Raw genomic sequence first — 25029 nt, forward strand, 5'->3', positions numbered from 1 at the left:
GGCGCCCCGCATCTTGTGATGGCACCACCCTCCCGCCCTCTGGCCCCGTGACAGGCAGGCGGCCTGGCAGGTGAAGCGCAGCCGTTCAGCGCGCAGGCACAGCGAGGAGACAGCAGAGCCAGGCAAGCTTTTGGGGTTTTTTTTAATCACACGTGATGGAAAGACACTCATCTTGGATTTCAGCCTTTGAAGGGGGACTGACTTCTTTAGCAAAGCTGGCCAGCTCTGAGCCTGCAGGTCTCGAACTGGATTTGGAGCCTGTTCTCTACCTTTCTTGCCTGCTCTGCCTCTCCTCTTCCTCTCCCACAGGCCCTGCCTTCTCCCCCCTGTCTCTGGGAGCCCTGGTCTGGAGCTTCTCCCGAATGCCAGCCCCCTCCGCCGCTGCCCGGGCCCCTGTCCTTCCTTCTCCCTTCTCTCCCCTCTGCCGGGTTCCTCTCAGTCAGGGAGGCAGGCTGTCTGGGGTGGGGCCAGGTGCCCCATCAGCTAAGTTGTCAGATTTGACTGAAAAGCTACAGAGTGGCAGTGAAGGGGGGGCAGGTTGAGGTTGGGAAGCCCAGCCGGCTGTGGAGGAGAGAGGCCCCGGGCCCCAAGGGGAGTCTTGGGGGCCTGTTTGGAGGAGGCTGTGGAGGCTGAGATGGCTTCAGGGCCTAGTTTCCCCTCCTGGGGGAGGTGTGGCTGGGGTTGAGGGTCAGGGCAGCCGGGCAGGAATGCAGAGGCCTGGGGGTCATCTGGCCAGCCCTCCAGGACTGCTTTCAGAGGTGTGGTCCTCGCCTGGGCACGTCGAGAATTTGTGGTGGCACTTTGGTCACAGTTTCGGCCACCGCTGGTGATAGGGGCTGGAGCTGTAGAGGGTGTGGGGGGTTATTTTATGAATAATAAAATAGAGCTGACTGGACAAGGACTGTGTGTGGGGACAGGGTGGACGGTACAGGGTGTCCGAGAGTGCCTGAGCAACAGGGGTCCTCACAGTAGCCTGGTGGGCCCAGGCAGGAGGAGGAGGGCCAAATTGTCTTCCCCAAAGCCAGGGGGCAGCTGTTTTTTCCTCCAGTTTCTGCAGCAAAGCCAAAATAAGGTTGGAGAGGGCCAGAGGGGGGCCCCTAGTACGTCTGCTTGGGGGGTGAGGTGCGGTCCAGGGAGATTGGCTTTGACTCTCTGTTGCCAGAGGAGATGCCATCCTGGGGCAATCCCCCCCAAGTCCAGTCTTGTGCTGGTGGTGGGTGCAGGGTGGGGGTGCCCTCCCCTCCCCTCCCCTCCCCGTACTGAGTCCCGCCATCTCGAAGCAGGTAGAAGCAGGTGCGTCTAGGGCAAGTGGAGGGCTTCCTGTTGTCCCGCAAGCCAGCAGAGAGGGAGGCCAAGCTCGGAGGGCAGCAGAACCACAGGGCAGGGCGTGGGGGGGGGGCCTCCTGGGTGAGGAGAGCAGGCTTTTCCTGGTCTGGATGGGATGGGGTTGGGTTGGAGTCTCAGTGCCAGGCTGGAGCTCCTGGTAGTTCTTCTGCAGGGAACCAGGATCCAAGCAAGGTGGCCAAGCAGGTCTGGGGAACCAAGGCGGCCCCTGGCTCCCGAGGGCAGACGGAGAGTGGGATCTGTAAGTTGCTAGGTCTGAGAACAGCCTTGCTGAACGCTCAGGCCAACCTGAAAGCCCAGGGGCACTTGGAGCAAGGGCCCAGGCGAGGGAGGGCCTGAAGAGGACGGGGGAGCAGTTGGCCCATTTGGGAAGGCCCGGGGTGGGAGTTGGTCAGCCCCCTCCCCACAGGGCTGTGCTGGCATTTACCTAGGTGGGTGAGGAAGATGCAGGATGTGTGATGTGAGCAGGGTAAGGAGCAGTGGGGTGTGGGGTGGCTTGGGAGGCTCAAGGAAGGGGTGGGATGGCAGAGCCCCCCCCCCCAGCTCAGGCCCCCTCCCTTCCAAGCCATCCCCAGGGCTGTACATAACTCCTCCATCCCCTTGACCACCTGTCTCCCGTCTAGTGACCACCTCTTAGGCCCACCCCTGTGGGATCCGAGCCACCCGTCCCGCGTCACAAACTTTGGTTTTGGGGGGACTTCATTACGTTCGTTTTGGGTTTGTTTTTTTCATTTTGTACAGAGAAATATTCTTTTCAAAAGCGTCTTTTGACTGAAGTAACTTTTCTGGTGCTGTTGTTAACTTGTTCCTTTTTTTAATTTATTTCCCTACCCGGGTCTCCCCTCCTGGTTCCTACTCACCCTTTCTTCCCTCCCTCCCTCCCCCCCATCCCATCTGCCCCATTTTCTTTTCTTTCTGTCCGTTTTTGGATAAATAATCCTCTCCTCCCTGCCCCCTCCACCCCACCCTCCCCTTGATTTAAATAGTCACTGCTACCAATAACAAATGCACTGTGAAGAGTCCAGTATTAATAAAGTCGTACTGTAATTAACAGCCCTGCCTCCGCCTGGCTTCCGGCCTGTCCTGTCCCCAGTCCAGCCTGGGGCAGGGGCACCCCAGGAGCCCGGGGTTCGTGTTGCAGGGGCAGGAGTGGCCAGGTCTTGGGCCAGGACCTAAGCCTTTGAACACCTCTGCTCTGTCTCAGCCCGATGGAGCCAGGGAGGGCATCGGCGGCACTGAGGAGGACCAGCCTGACACCCCCTGCCCCTTAGTCTCGGTCTCGCTGAGGCCTCAGAGGCTAGGACAGGTCTAGAAGACACTCAGGCCCTCCCTTACCATTTCCGGGCCGCCTGGCAAAGGCTGCATCCAAATCCAAATCTTGAGACCCAGGCCCGGACCAGCCCGCCCCTTTCCTGCATCCTGCCTGCCCTTAGCCAGCTGGAATCTCCACAGGGAGATAGCAGAGGGGCTCACAGCCCTCTGGGGTTCGCCTTCGCAGATGCAAACCAAACCAAAACAAGCAAGTGTTTAATAGAAAATAGGAGCTGGAAGAGCATCCACTGTGGCAAGACGTGGGGTGTGGGGCTCTGCCCTTCCCCCATGCTTCCCCAGCCCCCCAGTCGGCACAGTTCTCGCCTTGCAGGCCACGGGAGACACTCAGCACTGCCTCCAGGCAAGGGGGGCAGCCCCGGTGGTGCAAGAAAGGGAAGAGAACACTGTCCACCTTCGGGTGCCCCCAGACCCCCACTGCTCCAGGTGAGACCAGGTGAGGTACAGAATGTGGGAAGCTGAGCCCTTCTCAGGCCCAGAATCCCCTCAAAGGAAAAACTCTCTCCTGGCTGTTCCTCTCCCAAGAAGGGTGGGGGGGGGGCACCACCCCCCAGACAAGTCCGAGACTCCACTGAATTGCAGGAGTACCTCCAGCTGCCCCACACAGGCCGCTGCCCGCGCCCTCGGCAGCTTCACGGAGCCGGGGGTCCGGTCTTGAATCCTGGAGAGCGGGGCAGGGAGATAGGGGGCTTCTGGGACCGAGGGTAGAGCTGGGCAGCCAGGCACTGTGATGAGGGCTCTGCGCTGTGGGGCTGAGGGCTCGGCAATTCACAGTCCTGCCAATTTAGGACGGAACTTTGTTTACCTGCAGGGAACAGGGGGGGGAAAAAACTGCAGGAGTGGTCAACAGCCCCCCCTCGTCCCCAGACCAAGCCACATTGTTCTCGTCCCTGTACCCAGGGCCCATCTTGGCTTCGGAAATGCCCTATAGCCCTGGGGAGTGGAGGGCAGGCCCAGGAGGGTCGTGGGTCTGCTCAGTGACCTGATCTCTGAAGTCCAGGGTCCTGCCCCCAGCCCCATCTGCTTGTTACTTACAGCAAGAACAGTACAGCAGTTCCATGACCCGGAAGCAGTTGTCCAGGAGGGCTTTGGGTCGCACCAGCTTCAGGCTTAGCCTCGGGGCACTCAGGAGTGACACTGTCGCGTCCACCTTGGGGCTGACCTCCACATCCTAGAAGGGAGGAGACCATCAGGACCACGGGTACCAGCCCCCCAACCCCAGTGAAGAGCAGGGTCGCAGCCCAGGAGAACCCTGGAGACTGCCCTGCTTGGAGCTGCACAAACCCTGAAAGAAGGGGACACTGTGACTGGGAGGCCTATGGGTAATTTCTCTCCCCCTTCCTGCAGCTACCAAGGTACCTGGGAGGGTCCCCCACGACGCCCTTCACCCAAGCCCAACACAGAGGCTCCTTTTTTTCCATCTTTGGAAAAATGATTGCAGGTAGCAGGCCAGAACAGGGGGAAGTAGGGGGCATCCTTGCTGTTCTGGCCCAGGCCCAGCCACCAGCACACAAGGAGTCCAGACCCAGAAGGCTGTCCTTCAGGAGTCAAAGACCCGCACTGTCTGCAGGGAGCAAGACAGAGGACCCTCATGATGGTCATGAGGACACCTGGGTGCTCGGCACACGGGGCCAGGCCAGTGTCCAGCTCCAAGCTCAGGGTGCTTCTCTCCACAGTACTTAACAACGGGGGACACGGTATGGGGAACAGGGGGCCGGAGGGGTAGAGACATGGCATAGAAAGGAAATGTGGGGCCTGAGCGAGGAAAAGACCTACCAAAAGGTACTGTACTGGGTTGAATTGTGTCCCCGCCAAATCCCCCATCTAAAAAAACTGTCCAAAGCTGGGACCTGTGAACATGACCCTATTTGGAAACAGGATATTTGCAGGTGTAATTAAGGATCTCCAGATGAGATCAATTTGAATGTAGGGTGGGCCCTAAATCCAAGGACTAGCGTCCTTCTCAGAGGGGGTGCTAGAGGGAAAGGCCATGTGAGGCAAGAGGGTTGAAGTGACGTGGCCACAAGCCAACAACAGTAGGGGCAGGAAGTGGGGAAGAGGCAGGAAGGGTCCCTCCCCCCCAGAACCTTGGTACAGAGCGTGGCCTTGCTGATGCCCTGAGTGCAGGGTTTCTGGCTCCAGGCCTGTGGCATGAGAATTTCTGTATTACGCCACCAGTTAGCGGTCCTGTGTCACGGCAACCCGAAAAAGCCAGTCCACAGAGGCTCGGAAAGCGAAGCAAGAGTGGCAGGAGGGAGAAGGGGCCTGCCCCCATGGCCAACTCCCTGGTGGGGAGAACCCACTGCCCACCAGATGCTGGGCATAATTGGAGTGGGGCACAGGCCATCAACTCTGTGAGAAAGCAGACAGACTTAGAGCTAGTTAAATCTGAACAAGTTGGGGGGTGGGGAGGCAGGGAGGCAGGCCTCAGCCCACCCACGACCTTCTCCGCAGCTCCCAAGAGCTCAGAGTCGGGCGCGCTCAAGGAAAACTAAGGATGCAAAACTGTCGCTTCAGGTCAGCTCCAACTCACGCTCCCCACCGGCACGAAAGAACCACCAAGGACACCACGGGGCCTCTGAGCCTCCGCCCAAACCAGAGCCTCCCCAGAACTCCCAGCAGCCGTGGGCTCCTAAACCCTGGTGTCCCCTGCAGCTCCCAGCTCCAGCTGGGCAGCAGGTGGGGCTCCCCGGGCAGGCTCCTGACGATGGCTAGAACTGGGGAGTAGGGCAAAATGGGGGTGTGGGGAGAGGTCCCGCAGCACCCACGTGGCCTGCATGGGCTCACACTGAGCCTGTGACCTCACGCTGCAGGCTCTCTAGAGGACGCATCCCTGAGGCCTTGGATCAACCCTGCCAGGCAGGCAGTTATCAGGAACCTTATTATTACTTGAAGTCCATAGTTGACTTTGTGCTGTGCACGCTATGGACTTGGACAAACGCGGGATGTCACATATCCACCATTCCGTCTCCTACAGAAGCGCTTCACTACCCTAAAAACTTCCTATGTTCATCCCTCCACCTATTCATGCTTCCTCCGCTCTCCTCCAAAAGGAACCTCCAGAAACAAGGCCAGAGAGATCACAGACTTGCCTGGGATCCCAGAGCCAGAGAGACAGAGCCTGGGGCATCTCCTGCCCCCGGCACGGCACTGGCCATGCCTCTCATCCCCCCTCAACCGTCCTTGGCCACCACACGCACGCGCACACGCTGCCCCCCGCACCTCGGCACAGCTCACCCTGAGGCTCTGCTGCACGTCCAGCAGCAGCGTGTGGACCTCCTTCAGATACTTCCAGGACGGGTGGCCCTCGAGCAGCACTTCCTGCACGGATTCCGTGGCGCTGAGGCTCACCCAGACCCACAGATACCGCAGCTCCTGCTGGCTGACCCGGGCCCTCTGCTGTGGGGACAGGAGAGATCCTGGAAGCCGGCAGACATGGGCCTCTGGGCCCTCCCCGCCACGGCTCTGACCACCCCCCACCCAACGTGTCCCCACAACGAGAGCAGAGCACGGGCATCCACGGTGGACAGGGAGCAACCTTGGGCCTAACCTGAGCGCAGGCTTGCTCATGGAGCTGAGAAAGGCCCCCAGCAGCAGGACTTGCCAAGACCAGTGTGCCTCTCAGGCTGGGCCCACGGGGTGTCCCAGGAGGCAGGGTCTCCCACCCAGGAGGGGGTTCTCACCAGCCTGGTGATGTTGGCCATTCTGAGCACCCCCTCATAAGGCACGCCGACCCTGTAGTTGATGGGGAAGTAGTGTTTCTGGGGAACAAGAACAAACCGTCAGGTGAGAGACAGAAATGGCTCAGACAGCTTCTCCCGGCTCCCAGACAGTCTGGTGCAGGAGGAGAGGGCCTTGGATGGCAGAGGTGGCCTTCCAGAGACAATATGCACTCGGCTCCCCACCGGGATAATGACAGCCCTCTTTCCTCTGGGACACAGGGAAGGCTGAAACAATACACGGAGTTTCTATGATGGCAGAAATTTCAGGCCAAGAAGTGGTTGAGGAGCCTACTACCCCAGGAGTAGTACGTTCTTTGGAGGTGAGGCAGACGACCTGAAGTAAGATTACTCTCATCACGGTGCCCCTTGCAGAACGCTGCCCATGCACAGGTGAATACCATACCATGTGAATTACATCTCAGTAAAGCCGTCAAAACACCACACAAGACTTCCGGAGCCACAGTGGTCCGTGGCTTCTCTACCCTCCACAAAGAGGTATGCATTCCAGTTTGCAGGTCCTTATCTGCCCTGCTAGCAATAAGGGCCTGGGGCTCCCCTGAGGCCTCCTGGAATCCACTCATGAGTCACAGGGTGAGCACCATGGGAAGGAAGGATCAAAGATCAGATCAAGCAGCAGGGGTGGAGGGCCCGGGGATGGCTGGCCAGAGAGGGGACCGTGTGGACCACGTGCCTTGGCGCGTGCGGTGCAGAAAGGTGGAGAGAGGGGCCATGGGCGGCTCGGGGCTGACGTGGACCCAAGGCAGGGGCCCGAAGGTCCTACACCCCGGGAGCCCGGGAGCTTGGGCAGGGGCCTCAGCCGGTGCCGACACACTTGCCATGTACTGAAGGCGGTTCCTGTACTGCAGCTTGTCCCGCAGAAAGCCGGTGATGGCGCACTCCTCAGTCTGGGTCAAGGGCCACATCTCCAAACCCTCGTTCCCCAAGGCCATGCCAAGGAGGATCCCAAGATCTGTGGACCGCACCCAACAGAAACATATGAGCACCCCACATCACTTCCACGTTACCTGGGGGTGCCAAGCGGTGCACATGTGGCCCCCTTTTCCCACCATGGGGGGGCGCAGAGCCCCAAGGAAGCCTTACCCTCACCGAGAATGTTTGCCCCAGGGTCCAGGCTCAGACAGCAAGGCCAAGCAAGCACCAGCAGTCCAGCCGGTGCACCCCTGCCCCCAGCCAGCAGAGCCCCCAGCAGTCACACCCTGAGGCTGGTATCCGGTCTCCTCCCCACTCCTGTCCCATGGGGCAGATACAACCTCCTTTCCAGGGCAACCTCAGCCCCCACCCCCTTTAGGACTAGAGTGTCCTCATAGCCTGGGTCTGCATTTCCATCTGGGGATTTGGGAGATATGGATGTTCGTTCCAACTCTATAAATGACTCTTGGGTGACCGGAGCCACGTTCCTCCCTGCCCTAACTGATCTCGGCACCCCTCTCGGCCCCACACAACACGGCTGCCCTTCCAATGTGCTCATCCTGGGGAAGCCAGCCAATCTCAGGCTGTTCTCTCCTCCCTGCCAGCAAACAAGCAGTGGCCTTCCAAACATGACCAGCCTTCACCACTGGGGGTCACTGTGACCTCAAAAACAGCTTTTCTGAGTTTCCCATAACTGAACACACTTAAAAAAATTTCTGAGAATTTGCAAAAAAATATGAACAAGTGTCAAACTCATCAGAGCAGAAAGAAAACATAGATGGGCCAAAGATGTATCCAAAAAAATCAAATTCACCAATAAAGGTAAAGAGATATATATAGATACACAATCAGATGCCAAGTTTCACTTATCAAAATGGAAAGTGGTGTTTTTTTTTTAATTTCTTTTTCATAACACTTGGTGCTGGCAAAGTAGTGAGGCAGGTGCTCTTACCCTGGAAAGCAATTTGGCAATTTTTATCATTAGTGGACTTAATAACGTCCACACCCTTTGACCCATTAAGCCTTAAAAATGTTCACATCCTTTGACCTATCAGAGCTTCTGGGTGACTCAGGCGGTTAAGCATCTGACTCTTGGTTTCAGCTCAGGTCCTGATCTCAGGGTTGTGAGATCAAGCCCCACATCAGGCTCCATGCTCACTGGGGAGTCTGCCTGGGACTCCCTCTCTCTATGCCCCTCCCCACCTCTCGCTCACTCTCAATTTTTTAAAAAAATTTTTTCACATCCTTTGACCCGTTGAACTCATTTCTAGGGATAAGCCTGAAGGAAAATAAGAATGAGAGCCATCACCAAAAGATTCGTGGGCAGAGAGTCCGTTGTGGTATTCTCTCCTAAGAGTAGCAATCTGTCAAGGGCTCCCATGTTCATTAACGAACGTCGCCAATCAAAACAACGTTGTCAAAGAATGTTTATGGTATGCTTACACGGTAAGAAAAATACTCATGATATGCTTAGTGAAGTCGTAAAAAACATGACTCAACACCCCTCCTCTGGGCACACAGCACGCCGCGAATTCCCCACGTCTGCGTGTGCGTGGGAAACGCGGTGTGAGTGCTGGAAGGAAAGGCTCCAGATCTCTGGGAGATTTTTATGTTCTTTATATTGTAGGACATAGTTTGTACTCTACAATCAATATAATCAACATCTATATTATCGTCATAGTCAAAAGCAATAATTAGTTTTCTTTTCTTTTCAAAATAGCCCGGCAAGCCATCATCTCCTTGCCCTGCCCCTGGTCAGGAGTAGGAATTACTGACCTGACTTTCTCCACTCACCTCCCTGGGACGTAGAGAAACTTTTGTTCTTACCCCTTCACTGGCCTGGGCCTGCTTCTGGCCACCTCTCTACCTTCTCAGCCCTGCCGTCGGGCCTTTGCTCTGGCTGAACCCTCACCAGGAACACCCTAAGTGGCCTCAAGCCCTGTGCCCAGGAAGCGCTGTAGCCCTCAGCCCTTCCCCTCGCAGCAGGCCGCCCGCCACATTTCTCAAGGTTGCAAATTTGCAACCCATCTTGCGTTTCCTCTCTTGTCTTTTCCCAAGTGCTTGCTCTGGTATTTGGACAAAAGACCAGATAAACACAAACCAAACCAGTGTTTCTGCCTGCTTCCTATCTTGTCTCTAAATCAGTAAGCCCCTCAGCTTGGCATCCCTGCAGATCTCGATCATTCCTGGTTTGCAGTTTTTGCTCATACTTTGCCTCTACCCTGGGTATCCCCTTGCATGGCAGACCTCTTTCAAGGTCTCACCAAGACTCCTTCCCCCAACCCCCACCAGGCTCTCCCCTGCTTGAACCAGCCCCCACAGTCTCTGTCTCTAGCACCATCTGTCCACCTCACTCATTATCTTGACCGGACAACTGGGCCCCTGGTATGTGAGTCCATAATGCAGTGAGCCACAACATGGTCTGTTTCCCGAGCACTTTGGGGGTTCATCTGGAACAAGGAATTAGGAGCATGCCTCTGAATCTTCTTTAAAGCTGGTTAAAGCCCAGAGTGTCTGATTCAGGAAGTCTGGGGTGGGTGCAGAGAATTTGATTTCTAGCAAGTTCCCGCATCAGGCTTCCTGCCCAGTGGAGAGTATGCTTCTCCCTCTAACTCTGCCCACCCCTCCCCCATTCATGCTCTCTCGCGTTCTCTGTCGCTGTCTCTCAAAAAAAATAAAATTTAAAAAAAAATCTGAATTTGCATCTGTCTTTAAAAATCAGCATCTCTGTCCACACTTGGCCTTCCTTCCCATGGAGCAGTCACCCCTGGCTGCCCACTTAACCCCTGAAGCCCTACCCTCGCTGCCCTCACCCCTGTCCTGACAACTGTGGGCTCCTGGCAGGGAACGAGTCATAGAAAGCCACCACGTGCTGGCCTGGCATGCATGGGCTTTGCCAGAAACCTTGTCCGTGGATAACCTGCCTTCGCCCAGACCCAGTCTTCCTTTAGATCTGCAGACTGACCACCATCTCCAAACTTAAGCTCCTTTTCTGCTGCCTCTACCCCAAGTGGCCAGCAAACCAGTGACTCTGCAGGGCCGGCACGGCCGTAGCCTCACAGCAGCTCTGCACTTCAGAGAGCCCCACGGCCAGTGCACCCCCGACCCTGGAAGGGGGCCGTTCTTGCCCCCTTGCCCTCCGGAAGGAAGACACCCCCCAAGACAAAAAAGGCTGAAGAAAGAACAAGGAAGGAAGGAAGGAGCTCCTTTCCCGGGTCCCCAGCTAGGAGGGGGAAGGGCTGTGCCTCTCCTGGGGACAGCCCCTTCTTCAGGGACAAATGGGGCTTGTCCACCACCCCCAACCGCAGTGACCAAATCTGAACCTCTGTGGAGGGTTGAACAGCATCCCCCCGAAAATCCTTGTTCACCCAGAACTTCAGATGTGACCTTCTTTGGAAATGGGGTCTTTGCAGATAACATGAAGGCCCACCCTTAATCCAGTGACCAGGTGTCCTCCCAAGAAGAGGAGAGGACATGGAGACACACAGAGAGTGCCAGGGGGAGACAGACACAGACCGGGGCGCTGCCACCACAAACCATGGACTGCCAGGCACCAGCAGAAGCAGCAAGAGGCAGAAAGGAGCCGCCCCTGGAGCTTCGGAGGAGGCGAGGCCCTGCCCACACCTTACTTTTAGACTTCTGGCCTCCAGACCTGGGACCGAATAAATGTCTGCTGTTTTAAGTCACCGAGCTTGTGGCGATTTGTTATGGCAGCCCATCCTTCTCCAGCACCCAGCAGCCCCGCTACGAGCCCCTGACCTGCAGCCCTCCCTGCCTCCCCCCTACAGCCCATCCGCATCAAAGCCGGCAGTCAGCCTCCACCACGCCTTCCATTCCCATGTCCATCTCCAGAACAGACCCTCCTCACTTCCTGCCCAGGAGGTTGCGACAGCAGGGCCAGCAGGTACCACAGACTGATCTTCTGAAAGCAGGGTATCTCCCAGTCACAACCCCACCCCTGGATCTTGACCCTTCCAGGGCTCCCTGCTGTCTCACGAACTGGCTTTCAAGGCTGCCACCATCTGAGCCCAAACTGGCTTTCCAGCCTGGCCTCTCATGGTCCCACTGCTGAACCTTTGCTCATGCTGTTCCCTCTACCTGGGACACTGTCCTCACCTTCCCACATCCCCCTGTGTAAACACTGTCCACCTTCGAAACCATTTCAAGTGGCTCCTCACCCCTGCTCCTCCTCTTGCTTCTCCTGAACTGGAAGCTTCCAGAACACTGGGTCTGCATCCTTCTGTCTGTTCTAAATGCCCTGACCCTTTGCAGTGTCCCTCCACAAGGGCCAGGCCCGATCCCTTGCAGGATCAAACCCCAAACCTCATCCGTGAGGCACACAGTTCCTAGTGCCTAGCTCCGTGCCAGGCATTGGAGAGGGGCGCCAGCTAGCTCAGGCCTTGTTGCCATGGCACTAACTCTCCAGTGGGCATGTGGGAGGCACTAGAAAAATGTGTTGAATCTGAGTCAATTCAATTGAATCTTGGAGTCTGAAGGGATCTTGGTCTGGCCTCCCACCAGCAGGCTTGAGAGGCTTCTAGACGCATTCTGTCCTCATTTCAACTTATTTTTCTTTTTACCAACAACACTGTTCTCTTTCTGCCTCTTAATTTTGTTCTATCATGGAGGGAGGGAACAGGGTGCCTTCTCCGGCACCTGGCGGCACTTCTCCCACGTCTTGGGGCCCAGACACTTTCCCAAGCTCCCACCCCCGGCTGGCCACACCCAGGGAGGCCAGAAAGCCTGTCCCCTCTGCCCACCCCCCGTGCACCCCAGCACCTGTGAGCCTGAGAAGGTGGTGCTGCCCCTTGCCCCAACCCCTTGACCACCCACTGACCATGCCCACCCAGCCTAGGACTCACACCCACCATGCGGGTCTGAGCTGGGGTTGGCTAGAGGCAGGGCAGAGGGCAGCCATGGGAGTCCCCAGGCTTTTAGGCTGGGAAGCATCTCAACTTCTCACCAGCAGGAATGGCCCCGGTTGCCATGGTTACAGCAGAGCCCGGCTCTGGGCCAAGTCTTCCCGGGGCAGTCTCCATCGACCCCCCCAGTACTCACAGTGCAGCCAGGCGATTCCCCGGGGCATGGTGGTGGGCTGTGTCCCCCAGAGAGCAGAGGCGGTGTCCCCAGCCGTGTGTCTATCCACAAAGGCCCAGGTGGGGCCTACATGGCCTCGGGTCAGCGAAGGTGGCCCAAAGCTGGGGAAGGGTTGGCCAAAGAGGAGCAGCCCGGCAGGGGGCAGCAGGTGCTCCTGGGGCAGTGCCCGCCCTTATCTGCCTGGCCGCGGGGAGGGCAGCCAGAGGACGGCAGCTGCGAGTCCCATGGCAGCCAGGACCTGGCCTGAGACTCCGGCCTCGGGGTCTTCCCTCTCGAGCAGGAGAGTCCCCAGCAGGCCCCTCGGAATCTGGGGCTGGGTTGTGCTTTCTCTGATTTCTCCGTCTGCAGCTGCTCAATGTGAAATCTGGCTCTGGAGGGAGAAAGGAGGAGAGAAACGGATTATGTAAGAGCAGTGCTGCCACTCAGCCATCAGCCACAGGCACCGAGAGTCTGTGTGCACTGCACCCACTGCCTGGCAGGGGACCCCAGGGAAAGACCGGAGGCCGGCTCCTCAGCTGCACCCGAGAACAGACTACAGAACATCCCAAGGGCAGCGCTGGCCCGGACTGAGTTACAGGGACACCAGCTGACAGCCCTAGGCCTGAACCAAAGCAAGACTGGGGAATAAATGAATGGCTGATGGGGTTCAATCAAGAGAGCTTCCTACAGGAGGTGACGCTGCATGCAGTTAAAGTACCTGAATGACTCAGGCTGCCAGGAGGATAAAGCAGCAGCCGTCTTGGCAGCCTCCTTATGCATAAGTCTCCTGGAAAGGCCCTCAGTACTGAACCCCACCACACATCCCAGACCCCCAGACCCTGACGGAGAAGCCAAAAGAGTAAGAAACAGGGTCATGGTCACCTTCACACCACACTGTAGAGTCCTGGGCCTGGGCACCTTCTGTGTGGTTCTAGCCCTTGAGTCCCTCCAGAATGGAGGGAATGCGTGAAAGCTGAAAAAGACAGCCCGCGGGAGTCACCTGAAGACACAGGGGCTAGAGCCTCTGGGGGGGCCACGGAGGAAAAACTGGGCTGCTCCCAGAGGCCTGGAAACGGGTCCCTTCCCCGGCAAATGAGGCCGGACCAGTGGCCTGACAGCCAGCTGCCTCAGACAGTGACCCTCCCCACACCGGAGAGGACACCCCTCTCTTGCGCGCGTGCTATCTCTCCCCCATCTCTCATGGGGGAGGGTGAGGAGCTTGAGAACGTGCCTCTCCCATGCCACCCCCAGTCTACCCCATGGCTGACAGCAGGTGTGAGGGAGCTCACACAGGGAACAGGTGTGCCAGAAAGTAGACACTGGAATGTTCCACACAGTTCAGTTGTGAACACTCTATTTTTAAAAAATATAATCATGTTACTATTATTGCATATTCCCAAATCAAGAATTCCTTGTATCATCTAATACAGAATCCATGTCCCATTTCCCCTGGTTGTTTTAAAAGGGTTTTTTTTTTTTTTTTTTAGATTGCTTTGTTTGAATCAAGAGCCTAACAAGGTCCATTGATTGATGTCTTTTTTTTTTAATATTAAGATACAATTCACATGGCATAAAATTTGCCATTTTAAAGTGTATAATTCAGAGGGATTCTTTTTTTTTTTAGTAGATCCACAAAGTTGTGCAACCATCACCCACCATCTAATTCCAGAACATTTTCATCACCTCCAAAATAAACTGTATTCATTTGTTGTGTCTATTTCCTCCCCCTACCCAGCCCCCACAAGCAACCATGAATTTGCTTCCCATCTCTATGGATGTGTTTCTTCTGGACATTTCATATCAATGGGCCTCTTTCACTTAGAGTAATGTTTTCGGGGTTCATGCATCTCAGACCAGGTGACAAACTGAATGTAACCCCCTAAATTCATATATTGAAGCCCTAGCCCCCAGTGTGATGGGAGATGGGATTTTTGGACGGTAATTAGGATTAGAGGAGGTCACAATGGTGGGGCCCTCATGATGGGATTCATACTTTAGAAGAAGAGCCACCAGAAGGAGAGCTTCCTCACTCTCTCTGCGTGCCCCCCAGAGAAGAGGTTGTGTGAGCGCACAACGAGAAGGCAACTACCTGTAGTATTTTATTATGGCAGCCCACACTGGCTAAGACATGACATCTATCAGTATTTCATTCCTTTTTCTTCCTAATTTTTGAATTTTTAAAGATTTCATTTTTAAGTAATCTCTACACCTCATATGGGGCTTGAACTCATGACCCTGAGATCAAGAGTCACGTGCTCCACAGACTGAGCCAGCAGATGCCCCTCACTTTTATTTTTTTTTAAGGGTCAAATGTTTCATTCCCTTCATTTTTCGCACCTGGATGACTCAATTGGTTAAGCATCAACTCTCGATTTTGGCTCAGGGTCGTGGGATCAAGCCCTGCATGGGGCTCCATGCTCAGCGTGCGGTCTGCTTGTCCCTCTCCCTCTGCTCCTCCCCCTGGTCTCTCTCTCCCTCTCAAATAAGTAAGTAAGTAAGTAAGTAAGTAAATAAGTAAGTAAGTAAGTGAATGAATGAATGAATAAATAAATAATTTTTTTAAAAAGAGGATTTTATTTTATTATTATTATTTTTTAAGTAGGTTCCACACCCAATGTGGGGCTTGAACTCATGACCCTGAGATCAAGAGTCATACACTCTGGGGCGCCTGGGTAGCGCAGTCGTTAAGCATGATCCCCGCCTTCTAGGATGGAGTCCCACATCGGGCTCCTCCGCCGGGAGCCTGCTTCTTCCTCTCCCACTCCCCTGTTGTGTTCCCTCTCTCGCTGGCTGTCTCTCTGTCACATAAATAAATAAAATCTTTAAAAAAAAAAAAAAGTCATACACTCTACCGACTGAGCCAGCCAGGTATTACCCCCCAGTTTTTTTGCCTTTTTAAATCAAGTTAAACTGTAAAAAATTCACAAGGGGCTTCCCTGTCCGTTCCCCTCTCTCCCTCCCACACCCTCAGGCTTGGCACCAGCCCCCTTTCCTTCACCCACTCACACAGACCCAGGGGATCCAACCGAGAAAGGCAAACTGCTCCAAGTACACGGAGGTGCGGAGAAGAGAGGAGGTGAGCTGTGTCCACATTCAAGGTCACACTGAGCAAGTCCGCACTCTCTGGGTTCTGGATGATTTCCTCTCATCACCCAAATTGCAAAAGGAAATTCCCCGGACCATCTATGCTTCAAAGTCAAAGCCCCAGCACCGCGGAAGAATGCCGAAGACAATGTGGTTTACCCCAAAGTCACCCACACCCGTGCCCTCCTCATCCAGGTCCTGACCCGTGTCAGAGTGAGCCTTCTCGAGATCAGGGAGGAGAGCAAAGGCTTCTCTGACTTGCTTGAACTTTTTCTCCTCCTCCTTCTAAACTTCAGCAGCTGCTCCCCTGTGCCCGCCTGGGTGGTGCTTTGAGGCTCGTTTCTGATCGGTTCTCTTGATCTCGTCCTCACAGGCGTTCGTGTCCGCTCCCAGATTCTTGTAAACTTGCCCTGCTTTCCTTCAGCTCCAGCTGCGCGGTGTTTGAGGAGCTGTGTTCTTAGGTTTTCTCATACACTTTTCCACAGTCTTGTACTGCTTCAAATTGTCCCGTGTCCAAGGAGCACTGAGCTTTTCCAAAGGAGGCTTTTAATTAAGGGGCATCAAGCTTCACTGCATTTGTGTAACCCGCTGTTGCACCAGCGAGTCTCCTGGGCTTGGAATGACCTAAACCCCAATTACAGTAGAGCATTTATTTTTATATTGGGGGGGGTGTCTGTCTGCAGGGCTTCTGCATATAGTTCATATGCCGGCTTGTCATTTCCTTCTTTAAAGGCTTTATTCTCTTCTTTCTCGGCTTTAAGCGCTTGCGCATCTCTGCACGCAAGGCAGGCGTGTTTGTGCGCAGGCGCCATCTTGAGAGCCTGTACAAAAACTCCCCCTCCTTCTCCCTCCCGTCTTCCTGGCAACGGCGGAGACCCACCTACAGAGCACGGCGATAGGCGGAACGGCGCTGGCCGCACAGCGTGCCTCTGGGTAATAACTAAATATTGCGCTAAATATCCTGCTTTGGTGATTTTGAAGCAATGGCAGGTGGGGCAAACTCTAGGGCACAGTCCGTGCAGAAAGTCCACTTTCCGAAAATCCTGCTTCACAAAATCGGTTTCTGTCCTTTTCTCATGTTCATGTATATCCTGCTGTGCCTGAACATTTTTGTGATCCAGTTCGAGGGCTCTCTGGAAACTGTGACATGCCGCCATGACATTCCCTCGAGATAGGGGGCTTTTGCCTTCCCACCCATGTCCCCAGGCAAAACTGTCATTCAGCCTCACTGCCATGCACTCCAAGAGCTTCCTGGAACCGTGCGAGCATCATCAAAGTGGCTGCTTGAGTCTCAGTAGAGCTACCATTTTTAGGACACCTATCTAGGTCTTTTGTGTAATAGTTATAAGCTTCATTGTAATCTTTCTTGACATAGTTTGCATTTCCTTTTTCCTTCAAAGACTCTGCTTCCCTCTTCACTTCATCGTGGAGCAGCTCTAGCTCTGTCGACGCCATTACCATACAGCGCTCCACGGCAACCACCATCTTACCACTGAGACTACTACTTCGTTATTGTCAAACAATATTCCATTGTGTGGACACATCCATTTTCCCTAACCATTCATCAGTTGATGGACATTTGGGTTGTTTTCACTGGGGGGCTGTTACGAATAATACTGCTATGAACACTCATGTACAAGTCTTTGTGTGGACATAGACTTGGGCATGTTCCCAGGAATGGGGTTGCTGGGTCATATGGTTAATCTATGTTTAACTTTCTGAGGGACCATCCATCTGTTTTCCAAAGCAGCTACACCATTTTATATTTATATACCCCATCACCAGTGAATGAGGGTTCCCATTTCTCCACATTCTTGTCAACATTTTTTTTATTATTATACCCATCAGTGGGTGTGAAATGGTATCTCATGTGGTTTCTACTTGCATTTTCCTGATGACTAGAGATACTGAGCATCTTTTCATGTGCTTATTGCCCATGTGTATATCTTCTTTGGAGAAACGTCTATTCAAGTCCTTTACTCATCTTTAGTTTATCTTATTTTTTCAAGATTTTATTTTGAAGTAATCTCCACACCCAACATGGGGCTTGAACTGATGACCCTGAGATCAAGAGTTGCATGCTCCAGCAACTGAGCCAGCCAGGCACCCCTATCTTTTTATTTTTGAGTTTAACAGTTTTTTTTTAAGTATTTTATTTATTTACTTGAGAGAGAGAGGGAGAGAGCACAGAAGGAAAGGGAGAAGCAGCCCCCCACTGAGCAAGGAGCCCAAAGCAGGGCTTGATCCTAGGACCCTGGGATCACGACCCAACCCAAAGGCAGACGCCTAACCAACTGAGCCATCCAGGTGCCCCAAGTTGTAAGAGTTATTTATACAATCTGGGTACTACACTCTTCTCAGATATAGAATTCGTAGATAAAAGACAGTCTCTTCAACAAATGGCATTGGGAAAATTGGCCAGCCACATGCAGAAGAATGAAACTGGACCATTTCCTTACACCATACACAAAAATAGACTCAAAATGGATGAAAGACCTAAGTGTGAGAAAGGAATCCATCAAAATCCTCGAGGAGACACAGGCAGCAACCTCTTCAACCTCGGCTGCAGCAACTTCTTGCTAAGCACGTCTCCAAAGGCAAGGGAAACAAGGCAAAAATGAACTATTGGGACTTCATCAAGATAAAAGGCACAGCAAAGGAAACAGTCAACAAAACCAAAAAACAACTGACAGATGGGAGAAGATATTGCAAATGACATGCCAGATTAAGGGCTAGTATCCAAAATCTATAAAGAACTTATCAAACTCAACACCCAAAGAACAAATAATCCAATCAAAAAATGGGCAGAAGACATGAACAGACATTTCTGCAAGGACGACATCCAAATGGCTAACAGACACATGAAAAAGTGCTCAAAATCACTCGGCATCAGGGAAATACAAATCAAAACCACAATGAGATACCATCTCACCAGTCAGATTGGCTAAAATTAATAAGTCAGGAAATGACAGATGTTGGCGAGGATGCAGAGAAAGGGGAAACTTCCTACACCGTTGGTGGGAATGCAAGCTGGTGCAGCCACTCTGGAAAACAGTATGAAGGTTCCTCAAAAAGTTGATAATAGAACTACCCTACAACCCAGCAATTGCACTACTGGGTACCTTCCCCAAAGATACAAAGGTAGTGATCCGAAAGGGCACGTGCACCCCCATGTTTATAGCAGCAATGTCCATAATAGCCAAACTATGGAAAGAGCCCAGATGTCCATCAACAGATGAATGGATAAAGAAGATGTGTGTGTGTGTGTGTGTGTGTGTGTGTGTGTGTGTGTGTACAGCCATCAAAAAATGAAACCTTGCCATTTGCAACAACATGGATGAAACTAGAGGGTGTTATGCTAAGCGAAATAAGTCAATCAGAGAAAGACAATCATCATATGATCTCACTGATATGCAGAATTTAAGAAACAAGGCAGAGGATCATAGGGGAAGAGAGGAAAAAATGAAACAAGACAAAACCAGAGAGGGAGACAAACCATAAGAGACTCTTAATCTCAGGAAAAAATGAGAGTTGCTGGAGGGGAGGGGGTGGAGGGATGGGGTGGCTGGGTGATGGACATTGGGGAGGGTATGTGTTGTGGTGAGCGCTGGGTATTGTGCAAGACTGAAGAATCACAGACCTGTACCCCTGAAACAAATAATATATTATGTTAATAATAAAAATTTTAAAAAAGATATATGATTTCTAAGTATTTTCTCCCACTTTGTGGGGTGTCTTTTCACTTTCTTGATAGTGTCCCAGGATGTACAAAAGTTTTTAAGTCTGATGAAGTCCAATTTATCTTTTTTTTTTCTTTTCTGGCGGTTTGTGCTTTTGGCGTCCTAAGAAACTGCTGCCTGGGGCGCCTGGGTGGCACAGCAGTTAAGCGTCTGCTTTCAGCTCAGGGCGTGATCCCGGCATTATGGGATCGAGCCCCACATCAGGCTCCTCCGCTAGGAGCCTGCTTCTTCCTCTCCCACTTCCCCTGCTTGTGTTCCCTCTCTGCTGGCTGTCTCTATCTCTGTCAAATAAATAAATAAAATGTTTAAAAAAAAAAAAAGAAAAAGAAACTGCTGCCTAATCCAAGGTCACAAAGATTTACATGTGCTTTATTCTATGAGTTTCTATAGTTTTAGCTCTTAAATTTGAGTCTGTGATGCATTTGGGGTTAATTTTTTTTTAAGATTTTATTTTATTTATTTGACAGAGAGAGAGACAGCCAGCAAGAGAGGGAACACAAGCAGGGGGAGTAGGAGAGGAAGAAGCAGGCTCACAGCGGAGGAGCCTGACGTGGGGCTCGATCCCAGAACGCTGGAATCACGCCCTGAGCCGAAGGCAGACACTTAACCACTGTGCCACCCAGGTGCCCCTGGGATTAATTTTTTTTATACAGTGTGAGGTAAGAGCTCAACTTCATTCTTTTGTGTGGGGCTATCCAATTGTCCCAGCACCTTTTTTTGAAAAGACTATTTTTCCTCCATTGGATGGTATTGGCGCCCTCACCAAAACTCAGTCGACCACAGATGCATAGACAGATGTGGATTTACTTCTGGACTCTCAATCCTATTCCACTGATCTGTATGTTTCCCTCTATACCAGTACCACACTACCTTAATTTCTGTAGATCTGTGGTAAGTTTTGAACTCTTAAGACTTTTTCATCTATAAAAGTTTACTTTCCTTTTTTGTTATCGTTGAAGAAACTGGGCCATCTGTCCTATACACATAGCACATTCTGGATCTGGTTGACTGCATCCTTGGAATGCCACTCAACATACATATCACTGCATTTCTTAATATTAAAATCAAAAAGCTTCATTGGGTTTGGGTATAGTTCTCACAGGAGGTATTGTCTGACAACAGGAGGCACAAAATGTCTTTTCACCCCCTTTTAGTGAGCTAAAGTCATGTTCTTTCTCCATGATTCATCTATTATCAAGTTCTCCATCAGCCTTTCATCTTTCATCAAACACTGATGATTGTAGCCCTCATCCACTTTTCCATTAGTCAATCCAGGTGGTGGATTTTTGCTTCTACCTGTCCTTCTATGTTTATTACTGTGATCCTCTTAGAATGGAGAACTTGCCCTCCTCACGGGTTTTCTTACCTCAAAGTTTGTTCTGTATAGAAAAAGTGGGATAATAGTTTCCTTCCCTTGACATATGTACCAGTTTTTAGAATGAGTTCTTCCCTAGAATCCTCTGAAGGTAATTAATGATGATTCTTCAGTATCATTTTGAGTTCATTAATCTTTTTTTTTTAAAGATTTTATTTATTTGTTCGACAGAGATAGAGACAGCCAGCGAGAGAGGGAACACAAGCAGGGGGAGTGGGAGAGGAAGAAGCAGGCTCATAGTGGAGGAGCCTGCTGTGGGGCTCGATCCCAGAACGCCGGGATCACGCCCTGAGCCGAAGGCAGACGCTTAACCGCTGTGCCACCCAGGCGCCCCTGAGTTCATTAATCTTTTAACATATATTTGAATCCATTAAAATTATGTTTAAGGCAGGTTTATTGAGGTAAAACTGAAATTCACCCTCTTTAAGTGTATTCTTTGATGAGTTTTAATAGATATACACATATTATTCCAAGATCTGGAACATTTCCATCACCCCAAAAACTTCTCCTGTATCCCTTTGCAGCCGATCCCTTTCCCCACCCTATACCTTTGATGAACATTTATTTTTTTTTGCTGTTCCTGATAGGGTTTTCCCCCTAAAATATTATATAAACAGAATCACATAGTATATTGCCATTTCTGTTGTGTTTTCTTTCACTGAGCAAATGTGTTGGGGATTCGTCATGTTGCTGAGTTTATTAGTGGCCTGTTCCTTTTATCACTGACTACCATCCCCTTATACCACAATTTGTTTATGCGTTTATCAGTCGACAGACATTTGAGTTGCTTCCAGGGTTTTGCAAGTATGAATAAAGCCACATACATTCACAAACAAATGGTCTCTCTGTGGAAATATTTTTCTTATTTTTCTTAGGGAAATACCTAGGAGTGAGTCACTGGGCTGTACAATAGCTGGAGATTTAACAATGAGAAACTGCGAAGCTGTTTGTTATTCTTCTTGGTACTCAAATTATTTCCTCATTTGGATAGTGGGAGCTCCTTCCAGTAGGGTTCTGTCCTACTGACATGACTCCAGTCATCTTCAATAGCTTCCTTGCTTTCAAGCCTGAGTGGAGGTTCCAGGCTCATCTTGGACATTTCCTGCCTCAGATTAGCCAATCAGCTACTTTTCCACAGAGCTCTTTTGGTGGGGAATGATACTTAGAAACCACAGCCTGAGCAATAGGGATGCTTATTACTACTTGGTTGTCAGTGACCATAGATTCTTCAGGTGGACAGACCTAGGAAATTAGGTTTTTTTTGAGAAAGAGACACAGCAAGCACACAAGCAAGTGGGGCAGAGGGGCAGAGGGAGAGAAAGAATCTTCAACAGGCTCCACACTCAGCACGGAGCCCAGTGTGGGGCTTGATCTCACGACCCAGAGATTATACCTGTGTTGAAATTAAGAGTCAGGCACTTAGCCAACTGAGATACCCAGGTGCCCCAGAAATGAATATGTTTAAATAGAAAAATAAATCATTAATTCGTAGATAAATCATTAGAATTATAAGTTTTTTAAATTTCTTTGGATTATTTGCATCTCTTTTGTGCTGAAAAACTTTTTTCATAAGGATACTTAGGATTTGTTTTATCCGTCTATATAGATAGTTTCAAAATGATAACACTGATATCACTTAACAAGATGAGTCCATGCAGTTTAAGATTTCTTTGTGGTTCTATGTTCAGTTATCTCCCTACTGGAAATATACAGTCAAAAAACCATACATTTCCATCTGTTTTTTAGGGATTTTAAAAATATTTAATTATCTAAAACACATAATTCCAAAGTAAAAACTATAAAAAGTATGTTCAGAAAGTTCTAGCTTCCAGTTCCTATCTTTCTCCCCCATGATTTCCCTCTCCCTGAAGATAAACATTTTATATTTTTTGGTTTATCCTTGAATTGTTTATATTTCAAAATAGAAGCAGGGGCACCTGGGTGGCTCATGTTGTTAAGCGTCCAACTCTTGATTTCAACTCAGGTAATGATCTCAGGGTCTGGGATCTGGCCTCAGTCAGGCTCCATACTCAGCCGGAATCTGCTTGGGATTCTCTCTCTCCCTCTCCCTCTGCCCCTCCCCATATCACGATCTCTCTCTCTCTCTCTAAAATAAAATTTTTTAAAAATGGAAAATCATGCTTTTCATAGTTTGTATTTTTTTTGCCTGCAAAAGGTAACATATTATTTTTTAAAACATATTGCTTTTTATTTTTTTAATTTTTAAAAAAGATTATATTTATTTGAGAGAGGTAGAATGAGCACAAGCTGGGGAAGGGACAGAGGGAGAAGCAGACACCCCACTGAGCAAGGAGCCCAATGACAGGTTTAATCCTAGCACCCCGAGATCATGACCTAAGCCGAAGGCAGATCCTTAACTGACTGAGCCTTCCAGGTGCCCCTAAAAACTTTTCATTTTAAAATAAAACACAGATAAGGGCACCTGGCTGGCTCAGTCAGTAGAGCATATGACCTGATCTCAGGGTTATGAGTTTGAGCCCCATGTTGGGTGTAGAGAATACTTAAATAATAATATAAAATAAAATATTTAAAGTAAGGGGCGCCTGGGTGGCACAGCGGTTAAGCGTCTGCCTTCAGCTCAGGGCGTGATCCCGGCGTTATGGGATCGAGCCCCACGTCAGGCTCCTCAGCTATGAGCCTGCTTCTTCCTCTCCCACTCCCCCTGCTTGTGTTCCCTCTCTCGCTGGCTGTCTCTATCTCTGTCTAATAAATAAATAAAAAATCTTTAAAAAAAATATTTAAAGTAAAACACAGGGATAACCTAAGACAAATGTACAGTTAAATGAATTATTATAAGATGATCATGGCTTGGAACTATCACCAAATCAAGAAATTGAAAAGTTGGCCAGGCGCCCCAGAAGCCCCTCCACGAGACCTGTCCCAACCACGGTTCCGCTCTAAGAGGAATCCCCATCCTAGGACAGCATTCACCTTGTTGGTTTCTTTCTGGCTTTATCCAGCACAGGATCGAGTGTGCATCCCTCAACATGATAATTTTTAAGCTCTGTCCTTTTTTTTTTTTTAATTTCATGTCTCTTTGAAGTCTCTTTTAATCTAAGGGATTTCCCTTCCATCCCATTCTTTTCCTTACAATTCATCTGTTGAAGAGCCCAGGATATTGTTTGCTCTGTCGAGTGTCTCCAGTCCAGACCTCGTTGATGGCACATTCATGGCACAATTCAGTATGCTCCTCTGTCTTCTGTTTCTGCACATTGGCAGTTGGATCAGACTCAGTGTAAGTGGAATTGGGTTATTTCAACAGGAGGTATGTCATGTCTGATAATCATTCCTCTCTGACGTTGATGGCCGGTGATACTTCGTACGTGGACCCATTAATTCATCAAGGGTTGCTAAGTGTGATATCCTCACTTACTTTGGTATCTGATCAAGGCTTTTCCCATGAGGCAAGCAGAGGCAGTAGGAGATCGGCAGTTGTGCCAAGATGTCTGATATGATGAAATATTGTGCTTTCCTCCCACACCTGACCTCTCTATGAAATCAGAAAGGCTCCAGGCCTGTGTGATCTGTTTTCGAATGTCTGTTTCCCAGACAGAACTGAATGGGATCCAGACATGCACTGACTTTATGCTTGTGATCCAAAGTCACCTGGCAGATTTTATCAAGTAAGACCCACTCCCGGTCCACACACCAAATGCTTGCAGCAAGCATTACACTTGGGGCAGGTGCGGCATGGATGGAACGATTATAGCAGCATCTGGGGGGCCTGGCACCCATACTGGGTCCCGCAGGCACCTTCCAAGTGGGATATTGTCTTTGGTGAAACAGAACACGAACACCTGCCAGGTTGTACCGCTGACGGAAGCGCCGAGACAGGAGGATGCGCTCCTCAGCCTCTCCTTGCAGTCGGGTGCCTAGCACAACACTATTTGGGCCATATTTACATATATTGAGACCTATTTCTCTATCGTCACTCACCTTTATATTTAAATTAACTTGTAGAGAAAACTTGGTAACACTTTCATTAGAAGAAAAACAGTTGTCACTTGCCAAAGTGAAAAGGTAACATCAAGGACAGAAAAAAAATAATAATTAAATTTTAGGGAGAAAGCTTTGCCTGCTGAAGGCTGTGAGCTACGGATCTGCTCTTTTTGGGAAAGGGAAACTAGCAAGGGTTAGAGAACTATAAGGAACAAGCTGAGGGCTGCTGGAGGGGAGAGGGTGGGGGGGTGGGGCAACTGGGTGATGGGCATTAAGGAGGGCATGTGGTATGATGAGCACTGGGTGTTACAGGCAACTGATGAATCATGAAATTCTACCCCTGAAACTAATAATACACCATATGGTAACTAACTGGAATACGAAAGAAAAGAAAAGAAAAGAAAAGAAAAGAAAGGAAAGGAAAGGAAAGGAAAGGAAAGGAAAGGAAAGGAAAGGAAAGGAAAGGAAA

The 25029-nt window shown here is 50.9% G+C and overlaps 2 protein-coding genes and 1 pseudogene across 6 annotated transcripts in view; 1 reads left to right on the forward strand and 2 right to left on the reverse strand.

The window, feature by feature from the left end:
* The window catches only part of MTSS2 (MTSS I-BAR domain containing 2), a 14356-nt gene extending 12375 nt beyond the window's left edge, over positions 1-1981 (forward strand). Inside the window, exons 15-16 of the mRNA XM_034639039.1 lie at positions 1499-1585; positions 1968-1981. Of these exons, the coding sequence (XP_034494930.1) occupies positions 1499-1585; positions 1968-1981 (101 nt within the window). The remainder of the gene's footprint in view (positions 1-1498; positions 1586-1967) is intronic.
* Positions 1982-2322: 341 nt separating this feature from the next.
* Positions 2323-25029, reverse strand: part of IL34 (interleukin 34) — a 56255-nt gene continuing 33548 nt past the window's right edge. For 2 of the 5 annotated variants that reach the window (XM_002920957.4, XM_019801484.2), the window contains exons 2-7: positions 12384-12792; positions 7232-7365; positions 6357-6434; positions 5911-6072; positions 3709-3844; positions 2324-3478 (exon numbers count right to left, since the gene is read on the reverse strand). In XM_002920957.4, the coding sequence (XP_002921003.1) occupies positions 3306-3478; positions 3709-3844; positions 5911-6072; positions 6357-6434; positions 7232-7365; positions 12384-12411 (711 nt within the window). In that variant the 5' untranslated portion in view covers positions 12412-12792 and the 3' untranslated portion in view covers positions 2324-3305. Of the gene's footprint in view, positions 3479-3708; positions 3845-5910; positions 6073-6356; positions 6435-7231; positions 7366-12383; positions 12793-15407; positions 15669-25029 lie in introns of those variants that run through there. The other 3 variants (XM_019801486.2, XM_019801483.2, XM_011227172.3) reach the window with 3 other exon arrangements.
* Positions 15585-16970, reverse strand: LOC117795246 (annotated as a pseudogene).

The sequence above is a fragment of the Ailuropoda melanoleuca genome, chromosome 12, assembly GCF_002007445.2.
Source record: "Ailuropoda melanoleuca isolate Jingjing chromosome 12, ASM200744v2, whole genome shotgun sequence".
Lineage (NCBI taxonomy): Eukaryota > Metazoa > Chordata > Mammalia > Carnivora > Ursidae > Ailuropoda > Ailuropoda melanoleuca.